Source organism: Myotis yumanensis, unplaced genomic scaffold (assembly GCF_028538775.1).
Source record: "Myotis yumanensis isolate MYYU_CA2020_CCGP unplaced genomic scaffold, mMyoYum1.0.hap1 SCAF_24, whole genome shotgun sequence".
NCBI lineage: Eukaryota > Metazoa > Chordata > Mammalia > Chiroptera > Vespertilionidae > Myotis > Myotis yumanensis.
This window is the reverse complement of record NW_027223775.1, coordinates 4593501-4612103: the sequence shown is the minus strand read 5'-3', so window position 1 is coordinate 4612103 and position 18603 is coordinate 4593501. Positions and strand designations below refer to the sequence as shown.

General features: G+C 38.6%; 1 protein-coding gene across 7 annotated transcripts in view; it reads right to left on the bottom strand.

Moving 5' to 3' along the window:
- Positions 1–11129: 11129 nt before the first annotated feature.
- TXLNG (taxilin gamma) overlaps positions 11130–18603 on the bottom strand; it is a 100417-nt gene continuing 92943 nt past the window's right edge. For 2 of the 7 annotated variants that reach the window (XM_070402738.1, XM_070402739.1), the window contains exons 10-11: positions 14396–14491; positions 11135–13469 (exon numbers count right to left, since the gene is read on the bottom strand). In XM_070402738.1, the coding sequence (XP_070258839.1) occupies positions 13149–13469; positions 14396–14491 (417 nt within the window). In that variant the 3' untranslated portion in view covers positions 11135–13148. Of the gene's footprint in view, positions 13470–14395; positions 14492–18603 lie in introns of all 7 variants that reach the window. The other 5 variants (XM_070402744.1, XM_070402743.1, XM_070402741.1 and 2 more) reach the window with 5 other exon arrangements.

Here is an 18603-nt window from a genome sequence, read left to right as displayed (position 1 = left end):
AGGGTTATATCTTCTTGTTGTATTGATCCCTTTAGTATTATGAAGTGGCCTTCCTTATCTCTGGTTATGGCCTTCACTTCGAGATGTATTTTGTCAGATATAAGTATTGCTACCCCAGCTTTCTTTTCCTTTCCATTTGCGTGAAAGATATTTTTCCATCCCTTCACTTTCAGTCTGTGTGAGTCCCTTCTAATGAGGTGGGTCTCTTGTAGACCTCTGCTCTAATCTTTATGATCTCCTTCCCTATGCTCATTCTGGGCTTTTCTTGTTGCTCTCTTTCTAATTCGTTGAGATGTAGAGTTAGATGATTTACTACCATTTTTTCTTGTTTTATGAGATAGGCCTATAGAGCTATAAATTTCCCTCTCAGGACTGCTTCATTGTGTCCCATAGGTTTTGGATTGTTGTGTTTTTATTGTCATTAGTTTCCAGGATGTTTTTAATTTCTTCTTTGATCTCATTGGTAACCCAATCAATATTGAATAACATGCTATTCAGCTTCCAAGTGTTTGAGTATTTTGGGTTGTTTTTATTGTAGTTTATTTCTAATATTATGCCTTTGTGGTCTGAGAAGATGCTGGTATGATTTCAATCTTCTTGAATTTTGGGAGATTTTGTTTGTGACCCAATATGTGTTCTACTTTTGAATATGTCCCATGAGACCTTGAGAAGAATGTATATTTCGTGGCTTTGGGGTGAAGTGTTCTGAAGATATCAATTAAGTCCATCTGATCTAGTGAGTCATTTAGGATTGCTGTTTCTTTGCTGAATGTCTGTCTAGAGGATTTATCCAGTGATGTTAGTGGTGTATTAAAGTCCCCTACTATGATTGTATTGTTGTCGATCTCTTCTTTGATATCTTCCAAGAGTTTATTTATGTATTTGGGTGCTCCTGCATTGGGTGCATATATGTTTATCAGGGTTATATCTTCTTGTTGTATCGATCCCTTTGGAATTATGAAGTGACCTTCCTTATCTCTGGTTATGGCCTTCACTTTGAGGTCTATTTTGTCCAATATAATTATTGCTACCCCAGCTTTCTTTTCATTTCCATTTGCCTGAAAGATATTTTCCATCCCTTCACTTTCAGTCTGTGTGAGTCTCTTCTTCTGATGTGGGTCTCTTGTAGACAGCAAATGTATGGGTCATTTTTTTTTATCCATTCAGCCACTCGATGTCTTTAGGTTGAGCATTTAGTCCATTTACATTTAAAGTTATTATTGAAAGGTACTTGTTTGTAGCCATTTCTTATTTTGTGTGGCTGTTTTTTTTCTTTTTGAGCTTTTTATTTCTTCTTTTACACCAGTCCCGTTAGCATTTCTTGCATTGCTGGCTTGGTGGTGATGAACTCCCTTAGCCTTTTTTTGTCTGTGAAGCTTCTTATTTCCCCTTCAATTTTGAATGTTAGGCTTGCTGGATAGAGTATTCTTGGATTCAGTCCTTTGCTTTGCATCATTTTATAAATTTCCGTCCATTCTTTTCTGGCCTGATGTGTTTCTGTTGTGAAATCATTTGATAATCTAATGGGAGATCCCTTGTATGTAACTTTCCGCCTCTCTCTTGCAGCCTGTAAGATTCTCTCTTTGTCCTGAACATTTGCCATGGTAATTATGATGAGTCTTGGTGTGGGTCTTTTTGGGTTCACCTTGTTTGGGACTCTCTGTGCTTGTGTGATATTTTTCTTCCCCACCTTCGGGATGTTTTCTGATATTATTTCTTCAAATAGTTTTTCTAAGTCTTGTTCCTCTTTTTGTTTTTCTGGCACACCTATTATTCATACGTTGTTTCATTTCAAGTTGTGCCATAGCTCCCTTAGGCTCTCCTCCTATCTTTTAATTTTTTTCTTCAATTGCTGTTCAGTTGGGTGTGTTTTGCTTCCCTGTCTTCTAATTCGCTAATTTGATCCTCGACTTCTCCTAGTCTATTGTTGAAACTTTCAATGCAGCTATATCACTCTTCATTTCTTCATTTCTTCTTGATTCTTACATAATTTGTTGATTTTTTTTCATCTGTTTGTTCTTGCTTCTTGCATAAGTTGTTCATTTTTTCCTCCATCGGGTTTATACATTCTAGGACCCTTAATCTGAATTCTTTTTCTGTCATGCTGCATGCCTCAGTTTCCTTTAGCTGCTTTTCTGGCGAGTCCCCCTTTTCTTTTCTTTGGGGGTTTCTTTGTCTACCCATGTTAGATCTCACCGACATATCTGGATGTTGAGTCGTTCAGTGGCTGCTCCGTGGGTAGCAGTGGCTCCTCAGGCTGCAGTTGCTCCTCGGGCAGTTGTGGTATCAACTGCTCCTCAGTTGTCAGCAGCTCCTGTGGTGGGTGCTGTTCACCGCTGTGGTGGCTCCTCTGACTGGTGGGGGAAGGCTTCACACACAGCTGCTCTTCCTCAGACAGAGGGTGTCGTGGTCAGGAGGCTGCTGTTCACTGGATGGGGGCACGCTACACAAGCTTGCCCATTTTTAAATTAAATCATTTGCCTTTCTTTTGTTGAGTTGTTTTAGTACTATATTTTGGATATTAACCCTTTATCTGGTGTATCATTGGCAAACATATTCTCCCATACAGTGGATTCCCTTTTCATTTTGATGGTGGATTCTTTTGCTGTGCAAAAGCTTTTTATTTGGATGCAGCCTCATTTGTTTACTTTTTCTTTTATTTCTCACCCCCAGAGATGTATTAATAACAATTCTAATTCTGTCTTAGATTTTACTGTGTATGTTTTCCTCTCGGATTTTATGGTTTCATTCCTTACATTTAAGTATTGTATTCATTTTGAGTTTATTATTGTGTGTGGTATAAATTGATGATCTAGCTTCATCTTTTTGCATGTATCTGTCCAGTTTTCCAAGTACCATTTTTTAAAGAGCCTATCTCTATTGTATGCTCTTTGCTCCTTTGTCAAATATTAATTGACCATAATAAATAGGTCAATTTCTTGGTGTCTGTTCTGTTCATTGGTCTATATGCTTTTTCTTGTGCCAGTATCAGGGTGTTTTGATTACAGTCACTTTGTAATATTACTTGATATCTGGTATTTTGATCTCACCAACATTGTTCTTCATTGTCAGATTGCTGCAGCTATTTGGGTTCAGTTGTGGTTCTATATAATAGTTGGAGTATTTTTTCTAGTTCTGTGAAGTAAGCGGTTGGTATTTTAGTAGCATTGCACTGAATCTATAGATTTCTTTGAGTAGGATGTGCATTTTAACAATATTATTCCTACCAATTCATGAACATGGTATACTGTTCATTTGTTTTTGTCTTACTCTACTTCTTTTTTCAATGTGCTATAGTTTTCTAAATACAAGACTTTTACCTCTTTGGTATCTTAGTATTTTTTGCAATGGTAAATGGAATTGTTTTATTTAGTTTATCTTTCTGAGAGCTCATTATTGGTGTATAAAAATGCTATTGATTTCTAAGCTTTAATTTTATATCCTATCACGTTGCCAAATTCATGTATTATGTCTAGTAGTTTCCTGGTGCAATATTTAGGGTTTTCTATGTATAATATCATGTCATTTGTGAATAATGACAATTTTGCTTTTGTCTTTATATTTGGATATCATTTATCTCTTCTTGTCTGATTGCTGTAGCTAGGACTTCCCTTACTATGTTGAATCAAAGTGTTGAAAACAAACATTCCTCTCTTGTTCCTGCACTTAAGGAAAACAGTTTTTGCCCATTTTGTATAATGTTGTTTGCCATATAAAGCCTTTATTATGTTGAGTTATGATCCCTCTATACCCACTTTGATGAGAGTTTTTTTCAAAAGACAGTGTGCAGTATTTTGTTGAATGATTTTTCTGCATCTATTGATATGATCCTGTGACTTTTCTCTGTCAGTTTATTTATGTGATCTATCACATTTATTGATTTGCATACGTTGTATCAGCTTTGAATCCTTGGTATAAATCCAACTTGGTCATGGTGTAGGATCTTTTAAATATAATGCTGGATAAGATTTGCTAATATTTTGTCCAGGATTTTAGCATCTATGATCATCAGAGATATTGTCCTTTAATTTTTTTTCATTGTTTTGTCTTTATCTGTTTTTGGAGTTATGGTGATGCTTGCTTTGAAAAAAGCTTAAAAGTTTCTACCTTTTGTTTTTGAATACTTTGAGGAGGATATATGTTAGTTCTTCCTTGAATGTTTGGTAAAATTCTCCTGTAAATCTATCCAGTCCAGGACTTTTGTTTGCTGGAAATTTTAAAATTACTGCTTCAATTTCATCAGTTGTTATTAGCCTACGTTATCCAGTTTGTTGACATATACTTTTTCTTAGTATTTACTTACAATCCTTTGTATTTCTGTGTTCATAGTTATATTGCCTCTTTCATTTTTTATTTTATTTATTTGGGTCATCTTTCTTTGTTTCTAGATGAATCTGGGTCAGGGTTCATCAATTTTGTTTATCCTTTCAAAGTAGCAGATCTTGGACTCATGGAACTTTTGTACACTTTTTTAGTCTCTATTTATGTATGCCATTTATTTTCATTCATATGTATTATTCCTTCCTTCTACTTCCTTTGGACTTTTCTTACTTCTGAATTCATTTATATTTGGGACTAGATATTTTATTATTGCCTTTTCCCTTTCTTTCTTTCTTTCTTTCTTTCTTTCTTTCTTTCTTTCTTTCTTTCTTTCTTTCTTTCTTTCTTTCGTCTGTCTTTCTTTCATCTGTCTTTCTTCCTCTCTTTCTTTCTTTCTTTCTTTCGAGTTTCCTCTCAGAACTGCTTTGGCCATGTCCTATAGATTTTGGGTGGTTGTGTGTTCATTTTCATTTGTTTTCAGAAAGTTTTTAATTGCTTGCTTGTCTCATTGGTAATCCATTCATTGTTTAATAACATGCTATTTGGCATCCATGTATTTATGTGTTTTTGAGGTTTTGTTTTTTTATTATAGTTGATTTCTAACTTCATGCTATTGTGATCTGAGAAGATGCTTGGTTTTACATCAAGCTTCTTGTATCTACTTTGTGTTCTAACAGTCTATTTTTGAGAAAGTTCCATGTGTCCATGAGAGAAATGTACATTATTTTTTTAAAAAATGTGTTTTATTAATTTTTACAGAGAGGAAGGGAGAGCGATAGAGAGTTAGAAACATCAATGAGACAAAAACATTGATCAACTACCTCCTGCACACTCCTCACTGGGGATGTTCCCACAACCAAGGTACATTCCCCTGACTGGAATCAAATGTGGGACCCTTCAGTCCACAGGCCCATGCTCTATCCACTGAGCCAAACCGGTTAGGGCGAGGAATGTATATTCTGTTGCTCTGGGGAGAATTGTCTAAATATCAGTTAGATCCATCTGATTTAGTGTGTCATTAAAGGCCTCTGTTTTCTTGTTCATTTTTTGTCTGGAAGATCTATCTGGTGATGATAGTGGGGTATTAAAGTCCCTTAGTATGACTGTATTACTGTCAATGTCTCCCTTGAAGTCCATCCAAGGTGTTTTTGTTTGTTTGTTTGTTTGTTTGTTTTTTACATGTGGATGCTCCTATATTGGGTGCATCTGTTTACAAGGGTTATAGCCTCTTGTTGAATCATTCTCTTTAGTATTGTATAGTGGTCTTGTCTCTTGTTATGGTCTTTGTTTTGAAGTGTATTTTGTAAGATATGAGTATTGCTACCCCAGCTTTTTTTTTTCTTTTAATTTGTATGGAATAGAATAAATCTTTCACTTTCATTCTGTGTGTATCTTTTGTTCTGAGATGTGTCTCTCATAGACAGCATATACTAGTATATTGGCCATGCTTCCTCATCCTTTCGCTCACCCTATGTCTTTTGACTGGAGCATTTAATCCATTTATATTTACGGTTATTATTGATAAGTATTATTTATTGTTATTTTTATGTCTATGATCCTCTCTCTTTCCTTTTCTTCTTAATCAGTTCCTTTAACATTTCTTGCATTGCTGGTTTAGTAGTAATGTACTCCCTTAGCCTTCTTTATCTGGGAAATTTTTTCTTTCTCCTTCAATTTTAAATAGCCTTACTATATATAGAAATCTTGAATTTAGGTCCTTGATTTTTATTAATTTGAATACTTCATGCCATTTCCTTCTGAGCTGTTCTCCCTTCCCCAGTGGCTTATAGGAGGTGTATGTTTGTGGGGGTTGGGGGCTTGGGTTCCTCTCCTTCCAATGCTTCAGCTCTGCCTGGTTTACTGGCACCTCCTCCCTTACCTCAGGTTGCTGCAGATCAGGTTAGAAGTAGCAGTTTTGCCAATAGGAAAGAGGGTACTTCCTCTGCTTTTCAGATGGGCAGGACTGAGCACCTTCTTGGACCTACTGTTCAGCCCTTTCTGCTCATCCTCATGAGTTCCTCCAAGAAATAGAGGGTCCCCCTTATTCAGTGTTTATAGTGTGTCCTTTAGACCCCTCCAGTGTAGACTGCCCTGAACTCCACTGCATGACCCTTCCCACTGGTCAGAGGAGCTTCCCAGGCTGCATGATGGTAGGGTGTTATTGCTACTCTACTCAGGGACTTCAGCCCAGGCTTCCATAGCTGTACCCACTCTGCAGGCTCCACAGCCAGTACCCTCAAGGCCAGATGCTCCTGTCTCACCTACAGATCTGCAGCGTCTTCAGTCTCCTCAGGTCCTCAGTTTAATAGGTTCAGGTCAGGGGAGGCTACATCCACCTCCCACCCCCTAACTCTGGTGGTGGAGTCTAGCAACTGGGCTCTAGGGTGGTGGTAGCCGGACAGTAGCAGTGGCAGTAGGAGAGTACACAGCAGGGGCAAGAGTCCTGCCAGGTCAGTGGTGGTTACATAGTGATAGCACAGAGTCCAGAGTCCAGACTGGGACCCAGTGTGGCACACAGGATCAGGCTGGATGTGTGCCAGGCAGAGAGGTCCCACCACCACTCACCGCAGGTGTGCAGAGTCTGGGTTGTGTCCTCAGACTGGAGTGGTTTATGTGTGGGTTCAAGGCCCAGGCTGTGGACTTTGGGTGGTGGTGAGGCTAGGTAGTCAGTCACTGCTGCTTCTTGAAGCCTTCTTCCAAGGAGGACCTTGTAAACCCTTCAAGATGATGAGTTCTCTAAGTTGGAGCACCACTGAGGCAGTAGCTGTGGTAGCAGCAGCTCTCCACCAGGAAAGCACAAACCACCCACTGTGCAATCAGTGTCTCTCACACTCAGATGCCCACGCAGGTCCATACACTGGCCCTGCCACTCACTCCCACTCTCTCCCTCACTCAAGCCTGCTGACCGCCATGTTGGAGTCACATATGCAGACTTTTGTATCCCACTTCTTCAAGTTAAAGTTTTTTGAGATTCATAAATGTTACAGCAGATATTCTTTAGTCTTCTTAAGATCATTGTATTTATATATCAGAATGTAGTTATCCATTTATTAATTGAAATTGTGGTTGTTTTCTTTGTACTATTGTGAATGTGCTATGAACCTGTGTACATATAGGTATACTTTTTCAGTTATATTGAAGAAAGTTGGGTTTGCTCTGTTTAACTTTTTAAGAAACAACCAAATTATTTTCCATAGAAGCTGCAGATTTTACATTTCCCTATTTACAATAGTTCCAATTTCTGCTCATCCTCACCTTATTTTGTCTGGTGTTAAATAGTGCTACTTATTATACAAGTAAGTATAAAATGGTATCTCATACATTTGATTTGCACTTCCCTAAAGATTACTAATGTTGAGTTTCATTTCATGTTTTCATTATATATCTTTAAGTACTTTTTCCAAATTTTTGTCTTTTTGTTGTTGAGTGTATTTTGGATACTATATGCTTATGATATATCCTACATAATTAAAGACTAATATGCAAATTGTCTCCTTGACTAGGAGTTTAACTGCTTGCTATGATGCATGTGACCACCAGAAGGTAGCATGGGACATGGCAGGTGACTGCAACATGGTGTTGGCAGCGAGCGGCATTGGAGGCACTGCCAGCCCTGATGGGGCTCAATGAGAGTTGGGCCATGGTGGGATAGTGGAGCAGATGAGTGGGCAGTGCCAGGACAAGGCAGGTGCGAGCAGGGCAACCAAAGGCAATGGTGGTGTGTTTGTGGGGGGGGGGGGGGGGGGGGGCGGGCGGGGTTGCTGGGCTGCCACCCAACTCCCAGGTGCTGAGGGAGCCAAGTGGAGCCTGATGACTCAGGCGGAGGAGTTGTGCAGGTGCCTGCGTACCCAGGTGCTGACCAGGACCCAGAAGGGTGGTCATGGGACCTGTCCTTCCATGCCAGATGTTTGTGCTTCAATCGCCAGCCAGGCCTAGGGACTGCACCAGTGCACAAATTTCATGCACTAGGCCTCTAGTGTGTTTTATAAGTAAACTAGAGGCCAGGTGCATGGATTCATGCACATTAAAAGGAAATTAATTAGGTGGCCAACAGGGTGGGATTGAGCAAGATGAGCCAGACATGCCCTGAAGCCAACCTCCCCTGGTCCCTCTTCAGCCGATCGCACCTGGGGCGGCACCAGGGCTTGAAGGGCATCTGTGGAGTGAGTGGGTCCCTCCAGCAGGTGGGATCTCTCAGCCTGGTCTGCAAGGAACAGGCCAAAACTGGCAGTCTGACATCCCTCAAGGGGTCCCAGAGTGTGAGAGGGCACTCTGCAATGTTGCTGTTGCTCAGCAGCTCCTGCATTAAGCACCTGCCCCTTGGTGGCCAGTGTGTGTCATACTTTACTGGCCGGCCACTTAGCCTTTCATATATATACTAGAGGCCCTACTGCATGAATTCATTCATGAGTGGGGTCAAGCCAAACCAGCCCCAATCAGCAAATTGGGGCCAGGTCTGTCAGGAAGAGATGGTGGGAGGTTGGTTGGCAGGCCCACCCTGATCAGGGCCCGATCAAGGTTAGGCCAGCTGGTGGGAGGAGCTGTGAGTGGTGGGCTGGCTGGCCTTGTCCCAGAATGATGTGGAGGTGGCCCATCATGGGCCAGTAGCCTAGGGGAGAGGCTATAGATGGTTGGCCAGCTGGCACTTTCCCAGATTGGAGTCAGGGGGCCATAAGGGGTGGAGCTGGATGCAGGGAGGGGCCATGGACTGATCAGGGTGGTGGGGGCCCACTGGCGGTGGGGCCAACTGTGGGGAGAGGCTGCAGGTGGTTGGCCAGCCCACCCTGCCCCTGATTGAGGTGGTGGGGGCCCATTGGGTGTGGGCTGGCCGGGAGGAAGGGGCGTGGAAGGTTGGCCAGCCAGCCCCACCCCTGATCAGGCTGGTTTGCTGGCCACAGTGAGCTTCATAACGACCAGTTGTTCTGGTGTTGGCGCTCTCCTCTCCTCTCTTCTCCTCTTGTCTCCTCTCCTCTCTTCTCCCCTCTCCTCCTCTCCCCTCTCCTCTCCTATCTATCTATCTATATAGATATAGATATATACATGCACGATTTTGTGCACAGTGGGGTCCCTCAGCCTGGCCGGTGATTGAGGCCTATAAGGAGGAGGGACTGTGGGAGGTTGGCCAGCCAGGGGGAAGGACCACAGGAGTGACCAGTTGTTTGGAGGGAGGGGCCACGGGAATTTGGTTGGCCATTCGAGATTGGCTGTGGGAACACACTGACCACCAGGGGGCAGTGCACATCATAGCGACTGGTCAATCAGTCATTCCAGTTGTTCAGTTGCTTAGGCTTATATATATAAATATATAGATGCCATTTTGTTATTTTTCATTTGTGACTTAACTAGGCACTCAAACACTGGCTTTTTCCTAGGTTTTTCAACTAGAACATAAAACTGTGCTTATCATTCACAACAGTGTGAATGTACCTAAAGATGTTTTTGCTAAGTAAAATAAGGCAGTCAAAGAAAGACAAATACATGATCTCACTCATATGTGGAAACTGATGAACAAAATAAAATTATGAACAAAATAGAAACAGAATTACAGATACATAGAAAAGACTGACAGCATTAGAGAAGGATTTGGGGGGCTGAGTGAAAACAAAACAGAAATAGTCAACAGTATGTGATTACCAGAATGAAAGGAGTGTGGGGAGGTGAAAGAGGATAAAGGGTGGGAGATAATTAAGGCGGAAAGAGACTCAACTTTGAGTGGTGAGTGCAGGATGCATTATGCAAATGATGTATTCAGTTATACCCTTGAAACCTGTATGGTTTTATTAACCAACTAGAGGCCCGGTGCATGAAATTCTTGCACTGGGGGGAGGTGGGCATGTCCCTCAGCTCAGCCTGAATCCTCTCCAATCCAGAACTGCTGGCTCCCAACTGCTCGCCTGCCTGCCTGATTGTCTCTAACCATTTCCCTGCCAGCCTGATCGACACCTAACTGCTCTCCTGCTAGCCTTATTGATATCTAACTGATCCCCTGCCAGCCCGATCGCCCCCAAGTGCCCTTCTCTGCTGGCCAGGTCACCCCCAACTGCCCTCCCCTAGAGGCCTGGTTACCCCCAACTGCCCTTCTCTGCTGGCCCAGTCACCCCTAATTGCCCTCCTCTGCAGGCCTGGTCGCCCTTTATTGCCTTCCCCTGCTGGATTGATTGCCCATAACTGCCCTTCCCTGCCGGCCATCTTTGACCACAAGGGGGCGGCCATCTTGTGCAAGGGTGTGACGGTCAATTTGCATAATACATCTTTATTATATAGGATGCCACCCAGATAAATTAAATAAAAATCCATTTTAAAAATAAAATAAATTACACATATTGTTTCTATATGGAAATGTTTCTAGCACCATGTTATGTAATATTTTAAAATGATTTCTTTCAATTATTACAAGAAGCTTATTGCTATAATTCTTATAATTTTGATCATAAAAAGAAACTTGCTTAAATAGAATTAGGACTTAACTTTTGCTTAAGTAAATATCACTGAAATTCTATATATAAGTATCCTTGCTAAGATCAACTAGGACTAGAGAAATTCAATCCCTGCAACTTTTTAAAGTCTTGCCAAAGTTAAATTATAGAAATATTCTAGAATCACCCACTTCAAAAGAAAAAAATGCCAACATAGCTCTGGCTGAAATGACTTGCCAACCTAAGAAAGTAGTCTCCTCTACTCTACTCCCAGCTTATTTAAATTGTGTAATAATTAATTAAGAGAAATCAGCTTTTTATAAAAATTATCTTTGAACTTGATAATTCATCATTAAATTTAAAAAACACACAGAGGCTGTTAAATTAATCATTTCATATTTACTAAACCTTAACAGAGTAGATAAAATAAGATTCATATTAGTGGAAAATCTCTACAAAATATCTTAGAACAATGAAGACTGCCTCATCAATTCTGTATCTCCATGAAGGAAGTGAGCTATAAAAATAAAGCAGTGTATTTAGTACTACACCCTTTGTTTTGGTTATTTTCATTTACAGTCTGAAAGAGGTAGATCTTACTGTAACAACTGAGAAATGAATTGTGATAACAGGTGTAATAAGACTGTCATACACAACTAAAAATAAAGTCTCATAACCACAAAATGTATTTCTATAAATCTGAAGATGAAATGCTCTATTTTGCATCCACGTTCTTTTGTCTACAGTGAAATCCACTACTGAATTGTTTTAGAACTCTGGAAGTTTTCACAAAAAGGTGTACAACACAATTTAACTGATTTCAGCATTTAAACATTTTGTAGGCAAGCTATAGTATTTCCAAACAAGGGCTGAAAAAGAGTCAGATACCATATATTTTAGATTTGCTCAAGTATAAAAACAGACCTAGCCAACTTGTGTTCAAGAACATAGTAGAAACTGTGAATCCCACATTCTCATTAAAAAACACACAACTATTCTCATTAGCTATCGCCACCTCTTTTTTTCACTTGGTTAACAAATTCTAAAAAGAAATCGAAAGCTTACCAAACAATCCAGTTCCTTTTAATATCTTCTACTACTACATAATATTATCTAATATACTTAGTCCACCTAAAACAGTAGACCAAGTGCTGTCACTCATAAAGCTCTCAGCCCATTACCTTCTACACAAAACTAACGACACAGAGAAGTGTGATGGGATACACAACTACTTAATAAAATGTTAAGAGCTTACAAGCAGCAGCGTCCTAGTAAAATATGCTCAATTTTAAGTTACATTCTATTTCTGACATGTATCTTCATTTCCTTTTAAAGAGTTGGAAACAGTATTTCATTTAGTAGCTACTAATAAAACTTGGGTGGGGGATTGTTTGATTATGCTAATTCTGGCATTATAATTAGTCAAATTTCATGTACATTGTTTTTTCTTCACCACCTGGCCTGTTGATTATCATGGTCAATGATGAAAATTTTAAAATATTTCACTCTCTAGGCTCTGTTCCCTATTGTATAATTTTTCATTTTAACCCATTTTAAATCCATTTTAAGTGTGACAGGGACATTTAAGTAAAATATTGTTTTTAGATATTGAAATAAAAGAAATTAAGGAATGAAATTACAATGTTCAGAAATTTTCCCATTTTATATGCAGAGACCTAGTACTGATTTCTTTTATATGTCTGTTCTAACCTGAAATTAAAGCAGTACAACTGTTCTTAGTCACAGAAACATTAAGCCTGTTTGTCCAATGACTTGCCTATATATCCTAGTTTCTTTACAAATAGTATGTTCATATATATGTAACTTACCAAAATTCTGAATCAAGATGTGCAGTCTTCTCAATTTGTGAAGTGGTAAAAAATATTATCAAAAAGCTAGTATGAATTAAATATGCTGTTTGTTTCATATCCCACACTCAGGTTTTATTTTTCACTTGGTATTTAAATGAGCTATCACACAAAACTAATCATTTTTATATTCTGTGTTATTGGCTAGAGAAGAGTTTAAATTAATTTTAGTTTTTACATAGGATAGGAACCCATTGTCAGAACAAATCTAAATTTAATCATAATATATACAAAGGAACAGATATGGCAATGAACACAGAAACAGATACATTAAAAGAATAATGAACACATATTCCAATAAAGGGAAAATAAGGCAGCTATGCAATACAGCTCTGGAAATGTATACATTAAACAATGCAAAACCGGTAGGCAGCCTCATGTATTGTATAGTTCAGAAGTTCCAAGAAAATACAGAAGTGGTAGAAAATGTAATAAAACTTTAATCTGAAAATCAATACTCGCTGCTTCAGAAAAGTTATATAGAAAATATCTCTCTCAATACAGTAATCAGTCTTAACTGAATTCAGTAATCTCATTAACTGAATCAATGTCCAGAAGAGACCATGTGGGATGGGTCTTTTGAACTACGTTTTGTTTTATTTGCTGCCTTGGTTTCATCCTGCAAGTAGATTCCTGGAGCTCTTTTAGAGTAAGTGTTCAACTCTTTCTGAAAAGCAACAGTAGTACAGGGCTTTATCACAGCTGTTGCTAAATCTACATCTGCTTCTTTTACAGAGACTTGCTCTTTCAGGACTTCCACCTTCTCATTGAGCTCATTCCTTTCCATTTGAAGAGCTCTAAACAGCTTCTCTAACCGTCCCAGTTTCATTTGAGAGGACTTGTACTCTTTATCACGAATAGTTTTCTGAAGAAAAAAAAATGACAGAATTTATGTAATCTTTGTATATATAAACAGAAATTAGATTATTGTATACAAAATTAACTAATCTAAGCCACACTGGAAACTACTTTTTATCATCTCTTGGACATCCCAGTATATGTATATACTGATATTTAAAATATTTATAATTATATGAAGCAATGCAAAAATTAAATTCTTTGTCATATTTCCTTCAAGTAATCAAGATCTACTTCATGACTTTAAATAGTAAGTATTAAGGAAATTCTGCATCTTAATTTAAAATGCTAGAAATAGGAATGTTTTTGTCTACATAGATTTTTTTTTTTATTCTCTTCTACCTTTTAGAGCCCCAATGTTTTCTCTTGTGAAATGTTATAAACTAGCCCTGCCAAGTTTATGAAAGTGAGACATTTAGAAACTGTACGTGGAATTCATTTCTCTGTTATTTACAACAACTATGACAAAAAGTAGTTTGTTGCCTTTTGGAAAGAATAAGTCAGGGCAGAAAAGCAGTAAATTACAAGTTAATCAAATCAAATTAAATCTTAATCAAATTGTCTTTACTGAAGATCACTGACTTTCAGGTTGTGGCCTTTGAATCAACATCAGTATTACCTGGATAATTTTTAGAATTGCAAATTCTTGGGCTATATCCCAAATTTAATGAATCAAAAACTTTGAGGGGAACAGTGTACCAAGTTTAATAATTCTTCATATGCATAAGCAAAATCAAGATACTTTAGAGCTGTCTATAACATAAACCTGAGCTAATTAGTTGGGGAAATAAGTTTAAATACCTCACTAAATCTAAGTTAAATAAACTAATTAAACTTTAGTAATCAAACCAGCAATTACTTTAGTAAACATCCAGACATTCCATGCTGCCTTAATATGAGCATTCACTATTCAGTCATGTAAAACCTTCTCACCTCTTCAGCCATTTGCAGAAGTACTTTATTATTACTTTCCCATTTGGTACGCCATATTATCATTTCTTTTTCCAGTTTCTTAATTTTCTTTGTCATCTGCGAATCAACACAATAGGAATTTAAATTCTAAGTTGAATTCCCTGACCTACCTACCACAGAAACTTTTTTTTCTTTAAAAGCTTTTATTTTTATAACTGTTTCCTAATAATCTTACTCTTCATTCTGTTGTCATTTCTCCCTTTGGACTTTCCTATTGATATTTTAGTGAAAGAAAATGTTTTGACCCTTGGATTTTTATTTTTAATACTAGAGGCCTGGGTCACGGATTCATCCACACTGAAAGGAAATTAGAAGGTGGCCAGTAGGGTAAGACTGGGCAAAATGGGCCAGACATGTCCTGGAGCCCACCTCCTGCACTCCCTCTCTGGCTTGCCGCACGTGGGGCAGCATCAGGGCTCAAAGATCATTTGTGGAGTGAGCAGGGTCCCTCCTGCAGTTGGGGTCCCTCGGACTGGCTTGTGGGGATTGGGCCAAAACCAGCAGTCCAATATCCCCCGAGGGTCCCAGAATGCAACAGGGCACTCTTCAAGATTGCTGTCGCTTGGCAGCCCTGGCACTGAGCTGACTGCCTCTGGTGATCAGTGTTTATCATACCTACCATTCAGTTGGCCAGTTGCTTAGCCTTTTACATATATAGATAATTTTTTTTTACTGTTGATAGTATTACAGATGTCTCCCATTTTCCCCCTTCAGAAACATTTTATAATATTCTTCCCCACTCTCATCATTGCACTTGTCTCAACTAGCTGATAGTCTGCATATCTTTATAAAAAATAAATTTTATATCCTCAGTTTCAGAGGAAGCAGAAAATGCTAACTTCAGATACCACAATTAACTGTCTCAGATAAGGTTGCAATGCATTTCATTCCAATGGAAGATACAAGACTTCCTGCTTCCTCAGTTATATAAAAAAAGTCCTTGTTCTTGTTTTCTGAATATAATCACTAGAGGCCCAGTGCATGTGCACTGGGGGAGGAGGGTCCTTCAGCCTGACTTGCACCCTCTTGCAGTCTGAGACCCCTCAAGAGATGTCTGACTGCTGGCTAAGGTCCACTCCCTGCCACCACCACTGCGCTCGCCAGCCAGAAGCTGGGCTTGCTGCTCCTTAGCACTGCCTCAGAGCCTCTCTTGCCACCATCACTATGCTAGCCAGCCGTGAGCCCAGCTTTTGGCTGAGTGGTGCCACCCTGTGGGAGTGCACTGACCACCAGGGGGCAGCTCCTGCACTAAGCGCCTGCCCTCTGATGGCCAGTGCACATCATAGTGACCAGTAATTCTGCTGTTCGATTTGCATATTAGGGTTTTATTACATAGGATTACACTAATTCATCAGAGTCTTGGATAGAGATTCTTAGCCTCCAAAGAAATTACAACTCTAAAACCACACTGGTATCAGAACTAAAGGACAGAAGAATTTAGGTGACTGGAAAGGTGCTATTAAAAGTGTGAAACCTTTAGCTTTTGTTTTCCTCAAAACTCACAAGACTATTTTATTTCAAATTTTGCCAAAGATAAAATGGGTCCAAAAATAAGGAGAATGTACTTAAAGCAATGCTGTAATATTCCAATTTTCAGAAATTCAGAATAAGATTTAGGTATACCTGTCAAACAAAGATGACAAAGCCAATGCCCTATGTCATGGGTTATTATCACAAAACTGCACCACAAGACATGGCTTCATGCTGACCTACTGGGATTTCTGTAGCCACTATCAAAGAGCAAAGTATTCCTGCCCAGAGATTTTCTCCAGGATAGTGAACTGAGAATTGCTTTCTTAAAATGTTCCATGTCAATAGCATGCATGTGCTATAGTACAGATAACACATTTTTACTGTACATACAGCTCCCCTTAACTGAAGTCTCAGCTTAAAAAAATGGCAGGTAAAATTCATCTGCTCAGGCTCATTGAATTCTCCATATTGCTGGATCTAAAAATACATGAAGGTAGTAACATAAACAATGTCTGAAATGCAGCAGATACTTTTGTTATTCTCATTTTTCTTTTTCTTTTTTAATATATTTCAAGAAAAACGATATTAAATATAATTTTGCATGCAATAAACATTAATATTTTCAACAATTTTAATTCTAATGCCACATACAATAAACTAATATTTCAAGAAAAAGATTTCAAGTATAATAACTATAATATCACACATTTGTAAGAAATATTAAAAATCTGCAAATAAAGCATTACTTCTATTAGATTCTAAATTATTTTTCTCTCTCATTATTTTTGTTCATCAGTTTATATTGTTCACTAGAGGCCCGTTGCACGAAGAGATTCGTACAATAGGCCTTCCCCTCCCCTGGCTGCTGGCACCGGTTTTCCTCCGGCACCCGGAACCCAGGCCTTCACTCTAGCCGGAGCCTTCAGTCTTTGCGGCTCCAGATGGAACCTTCAGTCTTCACTCCGCCATTTTGCTCCTATGTATGCAAATTAACTGCCATCTTTGTTGGGTTAATTTGTATACTCTCCTAATTGGCTGGTGAGCATAGCAGAGGTACAGTCAATTTACATGTTTGTATATTATTAGGTAAGATTATATTCCAAAAATGAGTGCGATTATGTGATATTTATTTTTCTAAAACTGGCTTATTTCACTTAGCGCAGTGGTCTCCAGTTTTATCCATGCTGTTGCAAATGGTAAAAGTTCCATCTTTTTTACAGCAGCTTAGTATTCTATTGTGTGATGTACCAGTTTTTTAATGCCCTCGCCTGCTGATGGGCACTTAGACTGTTTCCAAATCTTAGCTATTGCAAATTATGCTGCTATGAATATAGGGGTGCATATATCCTTTCTGATTTGTGTTTTTGATTTCTTGGTATATATTCCTAGAAGTGGGAAAACTGGGTCAAATAGGAGTTCCATTTTTAGTTTTTTGAGGAAACTGTTCCCCACAGTGGCTGTACCAGTCCGCATTCCCATCAGCAGTGCAAAAGTGTTCCTTTTTCTCCACATCCTCACCAGCACTTGTCACTTGTTGATTTGTTGATAGCCATTCTAACAGGTGTGATGTCAGGTACCTCATTGTTGTTTTGATTTGCATTTCTTGGATGCTTAGTGACTTTGTGCATGTTTTCATATGTCTCTTGGCATTCTGTATGTCCTCTTTTGAAAAGGTCCTTTGCCCACTTTTTGATTGTCTATCTTCCTTTATTAAGTTGTATAAGTTCCCTGTAAATTTTGAAGGTTAAACCCTTATTAGAGAGAACATTGGAAAATATGTTCTCCCATTCAGTAGGCTTTCTTGTTGTTCTGTTGATAGTTTCTTTTGCTGTGTAAAAACTTATTTTGATGTAGTTCCATTTGTTTATTTTCTCCTTAATTTCCATTGCCTTAGGAGCTGTATCAGTAAAGACACTGCTACAACGTATGTATAATATTTTGCTGCTTATGGATTCTAATATTTTTATGGTTCCCCATCTCATGTTTAAGTCCTTTATCCATTTTGAGTTTGTTTTTGTGTATGGTGTAAGTTGGTGGTCTAGTTTCATTTTTTTGCACGTTACCTGTCCAATTTCCCCAACATCATTTATTGAAGAGACTGTCTTGACTCCATTGTATGCTCTTGCCTCCTTTGTTAAATATTAATTGAGCATAATAGTTTGGATTTCTGGTTTCTCTATTCTGTTCCATTGGTCTATGTCTGTTCTTATGCTAGTACCAGGCAGTTCTGAGAACAGTGGCTTTGTAATATAGTTTGATATCTAGTACTGTGATCCCTCCACCTTTGTTCTTCTTTCTTAGGATTGCTGTGACTATTTGTGGTCTTTTCTTTTATTCCATAAGAATTTGTTTTAAGTCTGTGAAATATTCCATTGGTTTCTTAATAGGGATTGCATTAAATCTATAGATTGTTTTGGGCAGTATGGATATTTTAATGATGTTGAATCTACCAATCCATAAACATGGTATATTCTTCCATTGTTTATGTCTTCCTCTATCTCTTTTTTCAACATCCTGTGGTTTCCCAAGTACAACTCTTTTACCTCCTTAGTTAAGTTTATCTTAAGTATCTTAATTTTTTTTGTTGCAATGGTAAATGGGATTGTTTCTTCAGTTTCTCTTATTGTGAGTTCACTACTGGTGTTAAAAAAAGCTATAGATTTCTGAGTGTTAATTTTGTACCGTTACATTGCTGA